The 19,229-nt window shown below is 37.2% G+C and overlaps 1 protein-coding gene across 17 annotated transcripts in view; it reads left to right on the top strand.

Annotated features, from left to right (window-relative positions):
- TENM1 (teneurin transmembrane protein 1) overlaps positions 1-19,229 on the top strand; it is an 838,901-nt gene that overhangs the window by 671,400 nt on the left and 148,272 nt on the right. For all 17 annotated transcript variants that reach the window (XM_068204864.1, XM_068204871.1, XM_068204873.1 and 14 more), the window contains one exon: positions 13,355-13,595. In XM_068204864.1, coding sequence (XP_068060965.1) covers positions 13,355-13,595 — 241 coding nt within the window. The remainder of the gene's footprint in view (positions 1-13,354; positions 13,596-19,229) is intronic.

Here is a 19,229-nt window from a genome sequence, read left to right as displayed (position 1 = left end):
CACTCTGAGATCTGTAAATGAACTATTTTTCTTTAGCTTTTAACTTTTGCATTACTGGTGGTAGATGACTTCAAGGCAGATCCATTCATTTCTTTTCAGCCATCAGAAGGGATTGCCTTAAACTTGTTTCACCAGTTGGCTGAGTAAATTACATGTTCCTCATTTTCCCTAAATGTGTTCTGACTAAACTAGTGATGACCTGATCACATAGGAATAAATTCACCAATGAGTGGAATTTGGATGAGGGTCCCTGGCTGGAGCAGGTAGCAGTCAGTGAGTGCAGTTTTGCTCTGTGCTATTCTAATAAAGTTCTAAAATGAAATCCTTCAAGATTACAAAAATTTAGTTTTATAAGTAAACTGAGGAAATATCAACCTAATTTCTGTTCTTTCCAATGGGTGGAAATTCAGTGGAGACTTTGTGTGTGTGTAAAATATGTACATGTATATTATATATCTACATGCATATACCTGTTTTTCATATTTAGGGTTTAAATTTATGTACACTGAGATTTGTGTGAATACTGCATGCTTACTCTATGTGGATAAATAATTATCTATATAAAATTCTACACATAAAATATTTGCAACCTTGTCCTCTCAATGACAATTAGTAGCAACAAGTTTCTAGGTTAAATTTGTTGTTAAAACAAACAAAACCCACTCCAGAGTATTCCTTATTATTAGCTTTAAATTTCTGTCCTAACAGTTTCATTTAGTGATACACACTGCTTTTTATTGTGAGTATAAATAGTTGTGTACCAGGGTTCATGATGATGTTTCTCTATTATTTACATTTTGCTTCCCTTTAGATTACATAATCTGTTTAGTGTAATATGACTAATCTACTCATCTGTTTGTAAAATCGTTTCTATTTTCACCATTTTTTTTTCTGAAAAACCATGTCAAGAATAGAACAAATTATTCTTGCCTTTTTACTTTCTGTCCATTTTCCTTTATTTTCCTTGCTGCTACATTCTTTTACTAAACCTGTACATAGAAAAGAAATTTTCATTGAGCTGTTTGCAGACATACCCAGGGCCATTTTCTGAGGACTTGGAGTTAATTTAGATCTCAGCAATCAATTTGAGGTACCTTGCCTTTGCCAATGTGAGCTTTCATCTGCTGATGTATGGTCCATTCACATTTCTCTGCTGGACCTTCTTATTTTACGAATTGAAGTACGTTTGTGCCAACCTGTATTTTACTGGTTCAGTGCTTCATTCTTTTCTAAATTACAAATACAATAACCCTGTTCCTGGAATAGAACTGTACAGTGTTGAACAGCAGATATTTTGAAGTGGCAAATTTTCTGTTTCTAAACATAATAAAAGTAGATACGCCCTCTCAAAGTCGGGCTGTTTTCTCCTGTGGTTACATGTAGCAAACCAAGGCAGAATAACATAATTTAAATCAATGGAGTCAATCCCATATCATGCTGTTGTAACTGGAAGAAGAGATGGGCCCTAAATTTACCCCTAAATCTTTCAAATAAAGCCCTCTGCTCAGGTGTTTGGTCACAACAGGTTTTAAGCCATCATCGTGACAATTAAAGGAAAATTAATGATTCTGTGAGGCATACAGCTTTTTGTACATAAAAATGAAGCATCCTTAAAACCCTATTGACTTTCCAGTAGGTTAATATTTTCTAGTAGGTGACTATAGTCTATAAACGTCAAGACTGAAACAGATTAACCTGAGTTCTTTGAAGTTGCTGTAAATTGCTGAAATTTGCCTGAATACTAACTGTGTAACACAATAGAGTCTGATGTTTGACGTTAGAGGTGTAAAATTAATCGGAATCCATAAATATATGGCCTCAATTTAAAGAGGAACCCAATCCCAAATTTTCTAGCAGAGATGTGCACTGTTGTGATTAAGACAGTGAAAGCCCTTGCTCATTAATTTTTTTCCCCCTGGACTTCATAAGTATAAAAATGTGTGAAATACCAAGTTCTTTTCAAAATTCAAATGTTGAGGTGCCTGCAGGAAGTTTCCAGCCATGTCAGGTGGCCATCAGGTGTGAAATTCTCTGAGCACTGTGAGGAGGCACTTGCTGCCTGTGCAGTGCTGGCCCTGCTTTGTGAGTCTTTGTTCTGGCTTTATTTTCATGGGTATTTCACACTTTCAAAGAGTTTTCTTGTAAAAGCCATTTTTTCTCTGTTTGAAATTCTGAAATATGTGGGAGTTTGGCATAGGATTCAGAGCCGAACAAAGACTAATAATCTGTTTTCTGTCAAGAACCTGAATTACTGAGAAGTTAGTGGGCTTGTTTTTCTTTGGTTGTAAGTACTGTAAGTTTCAGTTGAGGTATAATTATTTTTATATCTTATAATAATTATCATAAAAGCAGCTTCACCTAGTCTGGAAAGTAAACAAAAATAGCTAGTAATGAGTGCTGAGTAATTTGTAGTTAGGTTTCAGAATAGTGTGTGAATATTTACTACATCAAGCTCTCAGACTTAGAATCACTTAAAGGGAAATTTCTTCTGAAGGAAAGGGTGAGAGAAGTTTTTGCCTTAGCACCAACTCTTGCACTGTTTGACCTCAAAATATTAATTATTTTTTATTTGGAATGAGTGTTTTGATAAATCTTGGTGTCTTTATTAAGGATGTCTTCCCATTTGATGTTTTCTTCTGTTGAGGTTTCAATTATTTAATTACAGGTCTTGATATGAAACTAATCATGCATGCATCCATATGAAGCTGGCATACTGAAAGCATAAAATCATTAAACAGTCATTACTATAAACTGACGTCGGCCTGTAATTTTTGCAGTTAACGGGGGAGTTGATGCTTGGTGAACAATCCAATTAAAACTGGCAACAAAAGACTTAAAATGTCAGCCAAATTGCTTTTTAATAGTCAATGCAGCCGTCACAAAACATAAACATTAAAGTCCCCATAGTAGCATAAAGCTTCATGGTGAAACAATTCTAGAAAATGAATAATAATTACGGTATCCTGAGAATTCTCTTAATAGATCTGTGCTCATTAAAATACTTTGTTGGGTAGATTCATATGAAAAAGTATTTTTCCCTTGATACTTCTTTATGCATTTGTTTTGAAGGTTTTATTCAGTATTTTATAGATGTAATTTCTAGTAATATTCAAAAATGTGTGTCTTATTTACAATGAGTTTAAATAACTGTATATAGATAAGTTTTGAGTGAAACACAAAGAAATGTCTTGTGAGGTGAACTGAGGATATGGTCACAAAGAACTTTTATAGCCTATTGATGCTGTAAAATAATGTAATCTTTGTTAATTTTGAGTTGCACTAGATTTCTTTGCAAGTTGAGCCAGATTAGCAGGAGAAGCTTGTTGAACCTTCCAGGCTGAAGTTAACCAGCTGAATGTGCTTCTGCAGCAGTGGCCTTGTTGGTGCTTGATTGATGCTCTGCTCAGATCTGCAGATGGTTAACAGAGTGCAGGGCTCCTAACAGTAGACAGGAGAGTGGAGTTAAAAGTGTTGAAAAGTTCTGTGGAATCAGGGCGTAATCCCCAGTTTAGTGGAGAGGTTGAAGTACGTTGGTATTTCAGAAAATGCACATGCTTGCTTCTAAGTGCCCAGATGTGCTTTAGAGAGATTGCTTTGAAGGCTGTGGCCTTGTCTCATATTCATTTTCAGGCATTATATTACCTGTTTCTGTGTTGTTATTTTGTCTCTCCCTACTGAAGTTTGGCTTTTCTTTGAAAAATAATGGATTTGCTGTTTACCATCAGTTAAACAGGTTCCATTGTCTTTCCTCCCAGCCAGCTCAGGATTATAGGAGAAGTGTCAGCATTCCTAAATGAAATGTTAGCAAACATCAATGCAGGTATAGATCTTTTTGTAGAACTATTTGTTGTATTTGTCCATTGAGAGGGACAAGAACTTGTAAACTTCCTCCAGGGATAAAAGACGGGAGTAGTCAATCAGCTAATCCTTCACTGAGGTATATCCTTTAACTAATATAGTGTAATTTAGGCACCATGTAAAATCATTTGGTGAGCAACAAATAGCCTTCTATTATGCTATCTGACAGTTACATGCAGCCTCCTTAAATGGTTCCTTGTAATTCTAAGGGTTATCGGGAAAAAATTGTTGCTACCTATCCTACAGCTAAGGTTACCATTCTTCTTCCTTCTAAAAAAATTGTTTCCCCTTTTAAAAGCAATATTTCGCTCTTTAAATAGATAATTAAAAGATAATTTGAAATTAATGTCCATTTTAAAAATTGTTTCTCTTCTAAAGCAAAACTTCAAAAGGATAATATATGTTTTAAAATTGTAATTTGTCTTAAAGAACTTTTCTCTAAGAAATTTTTCAAATAAAGTTTGTGAAGTAGAATGTAAGTGAAGTTGAAGGAAACAGTCTCTGATTTCCTCTAAGTTCTCTACCTTGGTCAACAGGGAACTAATAATGTTGCTGAGAAAAATCTGTCCTACTATAATTTATGTTTTATTTGCAGTTTGGCTTATAGGTCAGACTGCTCTGATGAAAGGATAGGAAGGGACACATGTACTTGGATTTTATTTTTTTTAAATGCTGTCAATGATATTTCTTGACCAGGACTAAGCACACGTGCTTGCTGCTTGTCAACTGTGGCTAAAACTAAATTCCACTAAAATGAAGTGGAAATCTCTTCTTGACTGCGGAAGGGTGGGTGATCATATTCCTAAGTCCCATAACAAATTTGAATGTAGGTGCAGCCATTCAGAAAGAGACAGATAAAACCATTACTGGTTTCACCAAAAGCCCTTCATTTTCCTGGCTGATAGCCTGGTTCTGTCTAAAGATTCCTCTCTGATATCCAAAATGGCAGGCAGGAAATTGTAGGAACAACTCTGCTATGCTATACAATCTACAGAGAAAGAAGAATCTCTTTAAAACTTAATCTCAGGGAATATACCAGAATTCATCTCTACAGAGCCAGTACAGGGGACATATATTTACAATCAGATGCCACCCAGTGAATTCTGGTTAAACCTGTTAGGGGAAGGGATGTTTGTCCTGAACAGCCAACTTTGAGCGAGCTGTCTCCTACTTCCCTGCTCCTGTTAGAGCACAGCCATTTAGACAGCTCCAGCACTGCCGTAGTGCCCACTACCAAATTTTGACAAATTTGAGGCTGATGTGCATATAGAGCCACATTCTATTTATGTTTACATATTACGGAGGCATTTAACAGCTTTTTCTCACCCTCCACAGGTTATTATATGAACATAGATAAGTGATTTTTTTTTTAATACTCCCTATAACAGTCACTGTAAATATATATAAAGATGCTCATATCAAGCAATTTAATGTCAAAATGAAATCATTAATAAAGTGTATGGAATGCAGTTTTACTGAATAAAAGAGACTTTATTTTTTCTCTTTAAGCTAGAAACATATTCTTCAGAATATTATTAACATAGACACTCGTCTATATTTCTGTTGATGTTCCCTAATTAGTATCTTTCTAAAAAGATTTGTCTTAAAAATGAAGTAAATAGGTGTGGATAGTGTCAAGTCCTAAATGATCCAGAAGAGCCTCAAGCTTCTATATCTGCACTTGATATTGATCATAAAAATAAATGTAGGATTTCCAATTATGCTCTGCAAAATCATGTTCAGGAGACATTCTGGATGTCTGGTTTTGACAGGATAATCCTGGAGTGCAGATAGGTATCCTGAGAAAAGCTTTTATATAGCCAGGTGGGAGAAACTGGAGTATGGTTCATCCTTGAAGTGAGGAAGTTCAGGTGCTTCCACCTTGAAGTAAACCTAGAGTAAGTTTGCAGTGCTGCCAACAAAGCACCAGCTCTGTCTCAGTGCAGATAGCTACAAAACACTTGGGATCTTGGCCCCAGTAATTTCAGAGCCCATCAGGGTTAAAGTTTGGGTCCTGATGTAACTGGCAGGTTTAACCATAACTTGGAGCTTATCATATTTCTGTAGAGCCACAGAACAGTCTATATTTGCAAAAATATGAATCAACAAACTGATGTCCCTGATGGCTGGGCTTTAAGCTGAAGAGGATTCTGTACTTTGGTGAACTGGTGTCACTGTCCCCCTCCTAAAGGAGGCAAGTACTAAAAGGGAAGTCTTCCCCTCAGTCCTGGCAGGACAGCAAGCTCACATACTGCAGGGCTTTTTCTTATTTGGGTCAGTAAAAGGGCATGTCCTCAAGCAGTCTTTTTTCCCTGAAAATGTTGCAAAATAACAGGAACACAGATGAAGCAGGTAAGAGGCAGGCAGGGTGGTGACAAAGTGGTTTAATATGTCCGTATTCATGATATTTCCACTGACCTATTGGGCTGAATACACAGTGTATTTCAATATGATTTATACTTGGTAATTCCATTACCCATAGATCCCTTTCAGAAAGCCCTCACAGCTAATGAATTTAATAACACAAGGGCCAAAACTTGAATATTTTTCACCACCAAAACCATCAATAACTGCAGAAACATTAATTTTTACAGCCATGACTGCTCGCAACCTATTTTACCAATCATAAACTGCTCTTTAATCAAAATCTGTTCACCTCTGAGGTCATCAAAAATTTGCTGCCAGGCTACTTGCAAGTGCCTGTCTTTTGCAAACCTAGATGATAGGCTTACTCTGTAAGCTATAATCTCTCCCACTTTGTTCAGAGTTTTAGAATAGTGATTGTACTATCCCCTGTGAGTTCCCACTGATAGAAGTTACAACTCGTGATATTGACTGAACCCACCACTTTTAAGTAATGGCAGGAATTACACATTCTGCTGAAAATACCACCTTTAAGCTGGCTGGGAGCTGTCAATCTTCACTCTGTCCTTTGAATGCTGTGTGATGTTAATTGTACCAGCCGCTGCTTGATCTGCTAAACAAACCACTGGAAGCCTGAGCTGGTTGTTTAGGCTGTTCCCTCAGATTCCATCAGAACTGGAGTGCTGCTTTTCTTCTCCCTTCACATTTTGTCCTTGACCTCTGCAACTCAACCACCAAGGGGCCTGTCTTGTGTTGGCACAGACTCTAGTGATTTAAGAGAGTCCTGTCTCAGCTGGGTGGGTATTAAAATCTGGCAGATGTACCACCTGCAATGAAGGAGAGGGACGGAATTGAGTAGTAGTTTCATTGCAAATTTTTCAAATTAATTGACATAAATGTGAGCATTTCACATAAATGGAATGTTTTTCACATAAATATTATACATAGAGCACATTAGTATTTAGCAGCTGTGTGAAGAAGTACCATAGAACAAAGCTGTAACTCAGGCAGTTCCGTAGAATAAAAGCACCTCAGGAACTGTTGCTCTTCATTCCCCTCTGGCAATGTTAATTTTATATGAACACACATCGGCATGTTTATATTGTCAGGTGCTTCCGCATGATAACATTTAAACATTGCATCTCACCCACAGTACGCAGCATTATAACCTGAAACTCGTTTCAGGTTACAAACTGCGACACAGAGAGGGACATTTTAGAGTGCAGTGTTTATAACCAAAATTATTCTACTTCAGCAATCAGGCTCCCAAGTTAAACACTGAGTGATGGAGTTAATTAAGGAGGAGTAGTGCTGTTGTAGCTCTAATGCTGTACGTATATAAGTGCCTCTAAAGTGAAGCAGAGTTTGTCGGGAAAGGTAATGTCTTTCAATGCACCAGCTGATACAGCTGCAGAGAAAAAAGAGTTACCTTTGGGCCCAGAAGCGCTTCTTTTGGCTTGAGTATATTAACATTTCTATCATCAGAAAAAGCAGAAACATTCCCCCATGCACACCTTAAAACACAAGTATATCAGTCTTATTTCAAGAATTGTGCCAAGTAAAACTGACAAGTTAAGTATACAGTACAAAGACAACAGATGCCAGAATTTTTTAAGTCCTGAAATACAGAATATTATTAAATGCATCCTATCCAGAAAGTTGGAAAAGGTGGCCATGTGATAGTTCCATAGAGAGAAATCACTGCCTTTCCTTCTCTAATGACTTCTAACCTCCATTCTTTTGCCTGAAAAAATTCTCCCACGTCTTTCTGCAGCTGAGTCAAGAAATAGTTGTCTGCACAGACCCTTTCGAGACACTTAAAAATTATTTTTGAAAACACTGAGACCTCCAGTATTTTTTCACTTTTGTCATGCCACTAATGGAAGTGTTACCAGAAATGGAGCTCAGCAGTGTTATGATCCTGATGTGCAGTGATAATGGAAAATTACTGGCAAATGCAGAAGTCTTGATTATAAAAATTCCTTATGCTCACTGTTGCTAAGGGTTTTAAGGCATTAACACTTGAGATCATATGCAGGTAATAAGGTCCACTTATACTGTTTGACTTGTGAAGATTTTCTAGTAGACAATTATACAGCATTTGTTAGAAGTTAATTGAAAGTGTAAATTAAAATATGGGAAAATCCCAGGTTCGTGTTGGTCTACCTAAATAAATATGGACTCCATAAGGAATTTTAGGCAAGTTTAGTTCTATACTATTAGAGACTGTATTAATCAGAATTAAAGAAGTATAAAACATGCACTTCTGTAAAATCAAGAATGTTTCACAGAAAGATATGCTGGTGGTGATCCCATCATTCCTTTTTCCTCTGGTGTTCAAAACTGAGTAATTACGTTTTTGTAAAGTTTCCTAGAATGAGGTCCAGTATGAGTGTTTATAAAATATAGTTACTTAGGTCTTACAGAACAAGTTTAGCTTTTAATGTAAAAACATTAAGAAAAGGAAGTGCTGCCATCATAAGCAGTCCTTACTGCTCCTGTGCAGAGCACAGAGACCTTACAGAGCTTTCCAGTACATTTGACAAGGGCATGCAGTGATAGGAGGAATGGATTTAAACTGACAGCAGACTTCCATTAGATATTGGGAAGAAGTTCTTCCCCGTGAGGGTGGGCAGGCCCTGGCACAGGTTACCCAGAGCAGCTGTGGCTGCCCCTGGATCCCTGGAAGTGTCCAAGGCCAGGCTGGATGTGGCTTGGAGCAACCTGGGTGAGTGGAAGGTGTCCCTGTCCACAACAGGGGCTTGAAACTAGATGATCTTTGAGGTCCCTTCCAGCCCAAACCGTTCTATATTTCTAAGCATGCTTAAAAAATAATCACAGAGTGGTTTGTAATTGAGCAGTAGTATACCCACAGAACTTTTAAATAAACTGAATTAAGCTCCCTGAACATATGTTGCTCTTTCGTTCATTAAATAATGGATTGCCAGCTAATTCACTCTCTACTGAGACACATCCAATAAATTAAAAAAAAATATCCAAACATACAAAGAAATAATAAAATCAGGAACTGAAAAAATTAAAATATATCAAAAGCATTACAGGTTAGATGCAAACCTTTTATGGTTCATTACGTTTTAGTATACTCTCTCTGATATACTTCACCTAATAACAATGCAGGCTATTGTAGCCTTGTCAGTAAATGATAAAACAGTTCAATTACCCTGTCTTTTATATGGATCCAAAAAGTATGGTGAAGTATACTTCAGAACTCTTAGGAAAATAGTTCTGCCAAGGCTTGGCTAATTTTCAAAACTAACTTTAAATTATGTGCTAACTAGTTGATTAAGCTGTTTATTTTGTTTTTGCCAGTCTGTAAAGCAATTTAGCTACATGTTTATGATTACAAAGGCATTTTAGCCTGACTCTTCAGGAAAATTAGTTTATGTTAGAAGAAATATTCAGGGGATAAAAACAACTCCTTCCTTCAAATTTCAGAGGAAAGAGAGAAAGTAGAGCTCCTTCAAGCTAGCAGAATTTCAAGTCAAGGTTTTCCTGTTTCCAGCTGACATCCCTACTGCAGTTTCTCTTGGTGTGAGTGCATGATGTTTGCAAAGTACCTCAAAGAAGAAGAGCTAATCAAATTAGCACTTACTGTGTTATTCCTGTTATTGAATAATGAAAGCAAAACCCCTAAAAATAAATATATATTTTAAAAAATGACAGGTAGAAAGATGTTTGAGTAGAGTTTGTGAAGTGGATGGGGAATGTGCAAGTTGGATTAGAAGAAATCACCAGAATGTTGTCTGGATCTTTTCAGGAAACTTCGCAGTTTTAGATGTGCTCTGCTGAAAGGAGACGACTATTTTTAAAGAAATACTTCTCAGGGGAAAGAACTTAGAAATTTTTTAAACAGTCTCTTTTGTCTGTAAAAAAATGAGTTAAATGGAGGTGAGAAAGCCAATGATGAAGATCAAGAGAACAATTTCTGGCTTGGTTACTCCTCAGGTGGAAAACTGATTTGAAGCAAATTATTCCAAGTGTAAAGTTTGAGCTGAAATAATGTTATATAGTTATATTTTTAGATGAATGGAAATGTCTATCACATCAATGAAGACAATGAAAACAAATAAGTCTGTCTTTGCATATCATACGTAAATGTTTTAATGTACAAGAATTACAAAATATGAACATTATTAGCAGCCATTAAAATAAAAGCAGCAGTTGTTACAGATAGCATTAGGTAAGCCAATTCCTATATCAGTCTTGTACATTTTGGAAGTTTGTTGGCTTTAGACAAATTATCTTGTATAATATCCCCTTTTAGGTATTTAAGTGATTTTGCAGTAAGTTATTTTATATAGTCTGCTGTTTATTTAGAGTCCTGAAGAATCCTAAGTGTGCATATTTAGATTTAATGCTGCTTTATATCCCAAGCAATATTTTTTGTGTTATAAAAATAATGAGATATAGACTTTGTTTCAAGCAAAATAAAACCAACTCTGCCAAATAAGAAAGTGTAAAAACTAATTGGAAACTTGGGCTGGTTGTCAGCCTAATGAGTTTGCAGTGCTTCACTGAAATGTGGGTCTGATGAAGACTTTTTAAATCACCAAAATAATCAGGCTCCAATGTGAGGTTTTCTGTGATGCCAGTAGCTAGATGAAAGGGTGACAAGTGTGATAATTAAAAAGGAATCCCCCCAGGAAATCTGATGTGTTGACGTATTGTGATAAATTGCACTGGGAGATATAAGGTACCCTACAAGCCAGAGAGACTTTACGGTTCAAAAGCAGAACCAGTCTATTGCATGGAACAAACTAAACTCTGTCAGGCAATTGTGTGCCATTGACAGGATAGATGGAAGGGGAAGAAGAGAACTAAAAGTTCTCTTCCAGTTCTTATACCTGTATAATCTATATGTTGCCATATAGATTATACAGGTTTTTTTCCCAAATACCTGGAGAAGCAGTCGCCTTGGCTGCTCAGCATTTACTGCACAGCTCTTGATGTGCCTTGTAGAGTCTAACTGTGTGTCCTGGCAAAAATCAGCATTTTTCTAACAGGACACTGGCTCAACCATTGAAGTGGCTTGTCATGCAAATTATAGGTTGTATAATAATCCTGCAAATTTTCTGTAGAGTGGATTTACAACTGATACCTTAAGTAAGGAAATGTAATTGATCAAATACATAAGGATGCTGGACATCAAATATGTGCAAAATCTGGGTAGCTTTCAATTCTAATAGCGGGATACAGGATTTAACTAGATTAATTATTATATGAAAGTGCCTTAGTAGATTATTTTGGAGCCCTGGACTGTTGACTCTGGTGATTTAATTTACTGAGGTCTCCAATTTTCTAATATGCTTAGAACTGCTTTTCTGGTGTATGCAAACGAATATTACAGCATAAACCATAGTACAACTGTAAAAATCCTGCCTTGATAAAAGATCAATGAAATTAAAAGGATTAAGCCTGGGCCAAATCTGTGACAGCTTTGCTTACCACAGCATTGAAAAGCTTATGTGGAGCACTAAACAACCTTGTTTCTCCAGCTGGGGTAAATTGGGACTGTCACAGAGAAAAAGGTGCTTTTTTTCCACAAGCTATTCCAGGAAAGGAGGGAATACACTTTCATCTTTCGCCTTGAAGACACATCATGTCATAATATAAAGAAAGTATGTGTTGTAAATGGATGGCAACAGTTCCTTGCAGGGAATTTTTGTAGGTTCATCAGAGCTTTGCTCCAGCTGGATTTCTGCAAATTTAACTGGACATCTGCTAAGGTAAAAGGGAGAGCGAGGGTGAGTACAGAAATGGGATAAAGCCGTGTTAGACGCTGAGGTGAAGTAGCTGGAGGAGTTTCAGGTTAACAAGTTCACAGATTACTCAATCTGGCAGCATTTTTTGCCACTATCTTCTTTACAAAGTGTTTGCTATTGTCCATAGCTCTGCATCTGGCTGTAGTCAGATTCTTTGGAGGTTTTGAAGTAGAGAAAACAAGGTTTTGTTTTGTCCTTTGCAGGAGGATTGAAGCTCAGTGGCTCAGGCTGAGCCACCTTGAGCCGTGTGGCAGCATTTGTTAGCATAGGACAGGAGCCTGTGCAGGTACAACATCCCCTTGGGGTACTGGGGGGCAGCCTGAGGATCCCTTAGGGCAGTGGCAGCACAGGGAGCAGGGCCTTGGGTACCTGCCACAGGCACTCTGTCTTCTTCTCAGACTGGTCCAGTGAGCTCCCTGCCAGTTCATCTGCCTTTAGCTGCCATAAAACCTTTTCTCTGGGTGTCTGGATGATGAGTGCTTCAGAGACCTTTTCTCAGCTCTCATTTAGCAAATGCAGTAACAGACTCCAGAAATGTGTTAACATTATTTTAGGAAAGATGTTTGTTAGAGGGTAGGACTTATTCAGTTATTTTATCTCTCAAATTGAAGTGCAAGACCAGTTTTTATACTGTCTATTTCTTTCACAGATAGTTTAAATGAGAATTATACCTTGTGAAATCAGTTGGTATCTGTGATGCCATTCAGTGTCAATTTATATGTTCTTTACCTTCATCCCCAAAAATTCCTGACAATTTAAGTCAATGTTATATCACCTTCTTTTTTTTTTGTTTTGTTTGTTTGTTTTGCTGTTGTTGTTGAATTACAGTGCTGTAGGGGGTGTCTGTATCTGATAGTTTCTGTTTCAGTAGACTGTTACATTTTAAATTATTTCAAATATTGCAGCAACATTTACAGGAAGCAGAGTAAAGAACATTATAAAGCACAGTGCTTTATTCCCAATAATAATTGTATTGCAGGATCACTGAATGGTTTGGGCTGGAAGGGACCAGTTTCAGCCCCATGTTGTGGGCAGGGACACCTTCCAGTAGACCAGCTTGCTCCAAGCCCTGTCCAACCTGGTCTGGAACTCTTCCAGGCATGGGTCAGCCACAGCTTCTCTGGGCAACCTGTTCCAGTGCCTCACCACTTCTACAACAAAGATTTACTTCCTAATACCTCATGTAAATCTGTCCTCCTTCAGTTTAAGACTTCAGTCTCCCCTTTCCTTTTTTAATTATGATGAACATCAATGAACCACTAACTGCAAAACAACATCTAAAGACAGTCTTGATCTTTCTAAAATAATTACCCTCCGTGTGTTTGGTTGTCTTTTCCTTGCTGTTTCAGACATGCCTGGTAGCCCTCACAACCAGTTCACCTTCAGACCGCTGCCGCCACCGCCTCCCCCGCCGCACGCGTGCACGTGTGCCAGGAAGCCGCCTCCCTCGGCCGACTCGCTGCAGAGGAGATCCATGACCACCCGCAGCCAGCCCAGCCCTGCTGCCCCCACGCCCCCCACCAGCACACAGGATTCGGTGCACCTTCATAACAGCTGGGTCTTGAACAGCAACATCCCACTGGAAACCAGGTATGGACCGCGGTTGTGCGCAGAGGATCTCAGATGTCGAGGGGAAAAGAAACAAGATAGGGAGGAGGCCTGACATGGACCCAAGCTGGTGATGGGCCGTTGCAAGTCTGTCGTTCAGGACATGCCGATGTGTTTGGCTTTGAGACCATCTCAAATAGCCACGTGAGGCCGTATTTGCCTGATTTATCTAGGTCAAAAATACTCAAAAAAGCACATTACACAAAGTTTTGGAAGATAGTGATTCCTTTAATGTGTGTAGGTTGCACTGGCATTTTATGGTCGTGTGCTGGTGTGTTTGTCCTGCCCTCCCACATTCTCCCAGGACCATTGTGTAACCAGCAAATAGAAGTTTGGTTTAATCAGTGTCCTTTGGCACTTCTGGAGTCACACAGAGTCAGGAATGGTTGGGGTTTGAAGGGACCTTTGGAGATCATCTAGTCAGGCTGTAGCTTTTCTGTGGATAAGAAAAGAACAGAAATAATACTAAAATAATATTTTCCTCAATATGTATTTAATACTTTATTGCATATATAGCCAAATATAATTTTATAATCATTTGGCAATGGAGAAATGATACCAAGAGAGATATTGGGCATGGCAAGACTTACCTCTGGGAGCTGGAAAGGGAGGGTGCAAATTCAGGATCATTCACAATTTATGCAAATAATCTACTCTGAAAAATAATTGAGAGCAAACACATTCTGTATTCAGGCAACTTACTTTTCAATACCCAAAGCTTTGCACAATCTTCTCTGACTTTTTGGCTATAATAAGCTTTTTTTTCACCTGTTCCTGATAAGTATTAGCTAATTTGATTGCTTTCAACTACAGCTGTGTTTGCTGACTTGATTTTTAAAAGAAGATCTTAATTTTTGGTCTTCTTCCTCTTCATTGTCAACAGAGCACCAGGAGGTTTTAACTAGGGTTTCCTTTGGGTTTTGCCATTTTAAAGCACATAAAGGGCAAGAGTTTGTGAAAGTTGTGTCTGATGAAACAGATAAATTTCTGACATCCACCTAACTAGATCCAGAAAATATAAAGTATCATGCACAGAAATGTTTGGAAGACTTTTAACACATATGTCTGAGGCCCAGTTATCACAATTAATCACTGAAACCTAGATTTTGTTCTTTTATAATGAGGTTGGTTTTATTTTATTACAAAAATTAATCTTAATATATGTCTTTAAACATTTGACTGCTGCTTATCAGAAGTGTCAAGTTTTTGTTCTGCTATTAAGTTGGGATTAAGAACACACTAATTCATTCTGAAAATAAACTTTCCTTATTTGTCTTAAGGACAAATCTCAAAAATAATCAAGGAGGATGGAAACTTTTCTGCAAAAGTGAATATAAACAACACTTTAGTTCAGCTGAGCTAGAAGCTTCTGCTTACACAGTCTTTATAAAGATAAATCTCTGCTGGTTCTGGTGTAACAAGCTTATGTATTTATCTATACTTTATTCTGCAAGAAGGGTGATCTCTGGGTGTTCTGTCCCATGAACTTTTGGTTCATTTCAATTAAAAGTCAGGTAGGTATTTTTAAGGCTCTGCATCCCCATTCAGTACATTTCCATCAGACTTCATTGGGTTCACTGGGTTCAATACTTTACAATTTATTTTTCTTTTGAGTTTGGTTTACATTTTCTGGTTTCATACTATTTTTTTGCAAATTTGAAGTTTCTCTTAAAGGACAAATACAGAGATAAATAGCTATATCTATAATTATATAAAGGGCTGTGCAGTGAAGTAGGAATTCAGACTGGAAAGCATCCTTTGGGCTACACATTAGTCATTCACAGAGCCTGGGAATTTTCCATGTTCTGACCCTTCAGTGGTTGTTTCAGCTGATTTCATGCCCCCACTGGTCACTCCCAGAAGCCTTTCGTGAAGCTTGCTGAAAGGCTGGATAATCCGTAAGGAAAACCTGTGAGTCTGTTTGCCAGGATGTATCTGCAGATTGTGTGCAGACAAGTGCTATACAGGGGAGCACTGTAATAAGAAACATTTGTGATCACCACTTCCCAGAAGTCTACAGTGCACAGTACAACCTTAGAGAAAATGAAGGGTTTGCAGCTTATTTTCCCTTCCTTTACCAGGAAATGATTCTGCTAGAATTGAACTGGTGCTTTGGCCTAATATCTGGATTCCATTGCTTTCCTTCTCCATTAATGTTTAAGTGCCCATTAAAAATAATCCTACGAATTGAAGAGAAACATTTCAATGGTATGTTTCTGTGCCAAATCTTTAATAATACCAAATCTAGCTTATATCTACATACCTAATAGATCTTAGCAGATTTTTTTGTTGTTAAATATGGAACGTTTGCAATCAAAAAGAAGACTTAGTAATGTATTCCCTACTGTAACAACTAGGCAAAAATCAGAATACACATGTTCAGCTTTTCTTCCAACTGTATCTCCTGTTAATCCATAAACAGAACATATGTTTGATGTTGTATCTATTGCCATGGAATATTAGAGAATTTTCAGACAGGAAAAGATTTCCTAGATCTAATCTTGTGACTGTAAAATCTATTCACTCTAGACAGACAGAAATGAAGCAAGTTTATGAGTCTGCTCATAATATGTCATATTATTGTGTCATATTCATGTAAAAGAAAATTTTTTAGTTCTGAAAATGTTTGCAATACTTAAATTAAACATGTACTCTTACATAATTAGAGTTTGAAACCCTAAATTAGATGGCAAAGGTCTGCAGTGAAGACATACTGTGGTGTATGTGTTTGAAAATTTTCTTGTACGGGAAAACCTGGTTACATTTTTATAGAAAGGGCAAATCAGAAATTTTGTTTTGTGCTTCATCTAGAGGTGTTACACGCACTAATCTGCAAAGCAGTTTTGTCAAGACCTAACTTACTAATGCAACTGTTTAATGATGAGACTGACTTGGAAAGATGAAATTACTTGTTCAAGTTCACACTAAAAGCTAAAATTAAAGTCTGTCTGTGGGTCGTTGCCAAGGCCAATTCCCTAACTCTGGCAGTTATTCTGATTATAAGCAACCCAAATAAAAATAAGAATTAAGAGCAGCTTTAGAACTCCAGAGGACATGTTATGGAACACCTGCTGCTGAGGGAATTGGAGAAGAGCTGTACCTGTAGGAGGTGTAGCAGCTCAAACTGGTGACTCTGCTGCAGCCTTCAGCACGGTAATGTGCCCACAGATGCAAATGCAGTCTCCATCTATGCATGGACACACAGTTTGGGAAAAATAAACATAGCCGTTATTAAAATTTCTCACAAACATGCAGTAATTTCATTGTCACACAGAGAAATAATTTTTAAGCATTGCCAGAAAAAGACTACAAGGATTTCTCACACCACATAAAAACACAGGAAACATTGATTCTCTTTTTTAGGATAATACTACTGGGCTCTCACAAAAATGGTTTTTTTCCCTCTCCCCCAGAATAAAGTACTTGCAACCTATTGCCTATTCCCTTGCTTTTCACTAAAATAATTGTTTTTTCAGGGTTCATAGATACTTTAATGCTTCAAATCTTGTGATTTACAGTGTAATACATTGTCATTATCTCCGACAGCCCCATCTGAACATAGCTTACTACTTTTTATGGAGTAAGTATTAAACCCTGATAACTCAAAGGAATGTTTTTCATTTTCTCCATGCCTTTCTAGTTAACTCAGTATTTGTTTCCATATCTTGCTTTCTTAGTTTGTTTTTTTTTTCCCCTGCTGTTTGCTATTTATTTTCCCACTTCAGTCAAATCCCCAAAGAAGAAGTAAAAGCTAGATGTTAAGTAGGGATTTTTCCCTGACATTTTTCTTATCCTCCTTATAGTCTGTTACAGATCCCTCATGGATAAACCATTAGTCACACTTATTTTGAGTTAAGTTTTGACATAGATTACCAAAGCATTAGATTTTTTAACTTTTATGTCTAAATCTCAAAATTTAGCTAATTTTGATTTTGTTTCAAAGTGGAGTTTTTAGTCCTGTTTTGTGCGTCAGTATTTAATATATTTGCTTGTTCCTTTTTTAAATCAGATTTCTTCCTAGTTCCTCTAGCCCATTTAGCAGTGTTGGCAGTAAGGTTAATGCTGTGCTGAATGGACTGAAATCTCCCTTCACTGCACTGGCAATGAGCCAAGTCCTGTGGAAAAAGACAGCTTAATTTAAGCAATCTTATCACCATGGTAATAGCTCCTCTAAGGGGACAGTGAGGTACCAGACCATAAACCTGAGATTCAATTATCATTAATTTATATAAAACTTTGAAGTACTAGAATAATAAGAGGAGTATTTGGGGATCAAGGCAGTTTTTATTTTTAGTTACAATTCAGCAATATTTCAGAGCCCTAAAGTTTGATTATGTCTCTAAACACTTGAAAACTTTGAGAGTTTTGGAGTTCAAGAAGTGTATTTGAATCATCATACAGATGGAATCATTCCTTTCCATGTTACATAGTTATTTAAGGTGTATAGGTAGGATTAGCTCTGTTTGTTTTCCTGAAAATAACTTGGTTGTATTTCTGTTTGGTGTAGGGGAGATGTTGACAACAAGCAAGAGATTTATTCTGTACTATGTTTTATCTTTTTAAATCAACCTCATAATTATTTTTTCTCTTCAGGGAGTATATTGATAGCCTTTCAAATCACTGACACCTGTATATAGTCCCTTTCTGTGCAAGCTGGAGTAATTTTAAAATGAAAAATAATTAAATAAAATTCCATCTAGAAATTCACACTCAGTTCAGTGTGGTCTCTTGGAAGGTTTGATCTTTCTTCTTGGTCTTGGCATTTGAACATCTTGTGGAACTTGTGAATCTTGCCTCAAGTGCAGAGACTCAGAAAACACTTTTTTTGCCTTGATTTTTTTCCCAGTTCAAGGTTTCCATAGCAAAGAGAGCAGCTTTTACAGCTCCCGAGGCAGACAGGTGTTAATGATCATAAGCCACCAAACAGGAAGACACTTTCTACTTGAGCAATGCAATTCACTGGGAACTTGTTCGCAAATGGAGCCTACTCCTGAGTGAAATTACCAGATTTGGGGCTATTCCAAGAATAAATGCAGGGGAGGGCTTCCTTTATGATCTTTTCTTCAAATTATGTTGGTCAGTATCTGCTATTATGACATTTCTCTTGTATTTTCTCATTTTCTACCTAATTAAACAGTAAATCAACACATGTAGAGGCTGACCATATTAAAGACAGACACATGGCAAGGGTTTTAAATTCATTCTGAGTCCCATGTGTTTTCACTGCACAGCAGAAAAAATCTGAAAATATTTGTCTTCCGAATTCCAAAAGATAAATTGAAGACTATCAACAGGACCATGAACTGAAAATAAAAGCTGTAAATATGACCTTAAATTTAATAATGCGAGAAGGAAGATGTCTTTTATGGAAATAAAAATATAAACATTTGTCAGCTACAGTGAAGTTCAACTTTCATGTCAGCAGCAATGGCACTTGAGGGTCGTGCCTTGAGTAGGTTGAGATCCAGTCACTAAGGACAGTGGGGCAATTAAAATTGTTCATACACTCTATTGTATTTTTTGTGAGAAGCTCTGGTGTGGGCTTCCCTGGAACAGTGGGATAGTATTTGTGTAAGGGTTTTTTATGGACGCCAAATATAGTAACTTGAACAATCA

This window comes from Anomalospiza imberbis, chromosome 14 (genome assembly GCF_031753505.1).
Source record: "Anomalospiza imberbis isolate Cuckoo-Finch-1a 21T00152 chromosome 14, ASM3175350v1, whole genome shotgun sequence".
NCBI classification, from domain to species: Eukaryota; Metazoa; Chordata; class Aves; order Passeriformes; family Viduidae; genus Anomalospiza; species Anomalospiza imberbis.
Note: the sequence above shows the minus strand (reverse complement) of the source record. Positions and strands in the feature narration are given on the sequence as shown.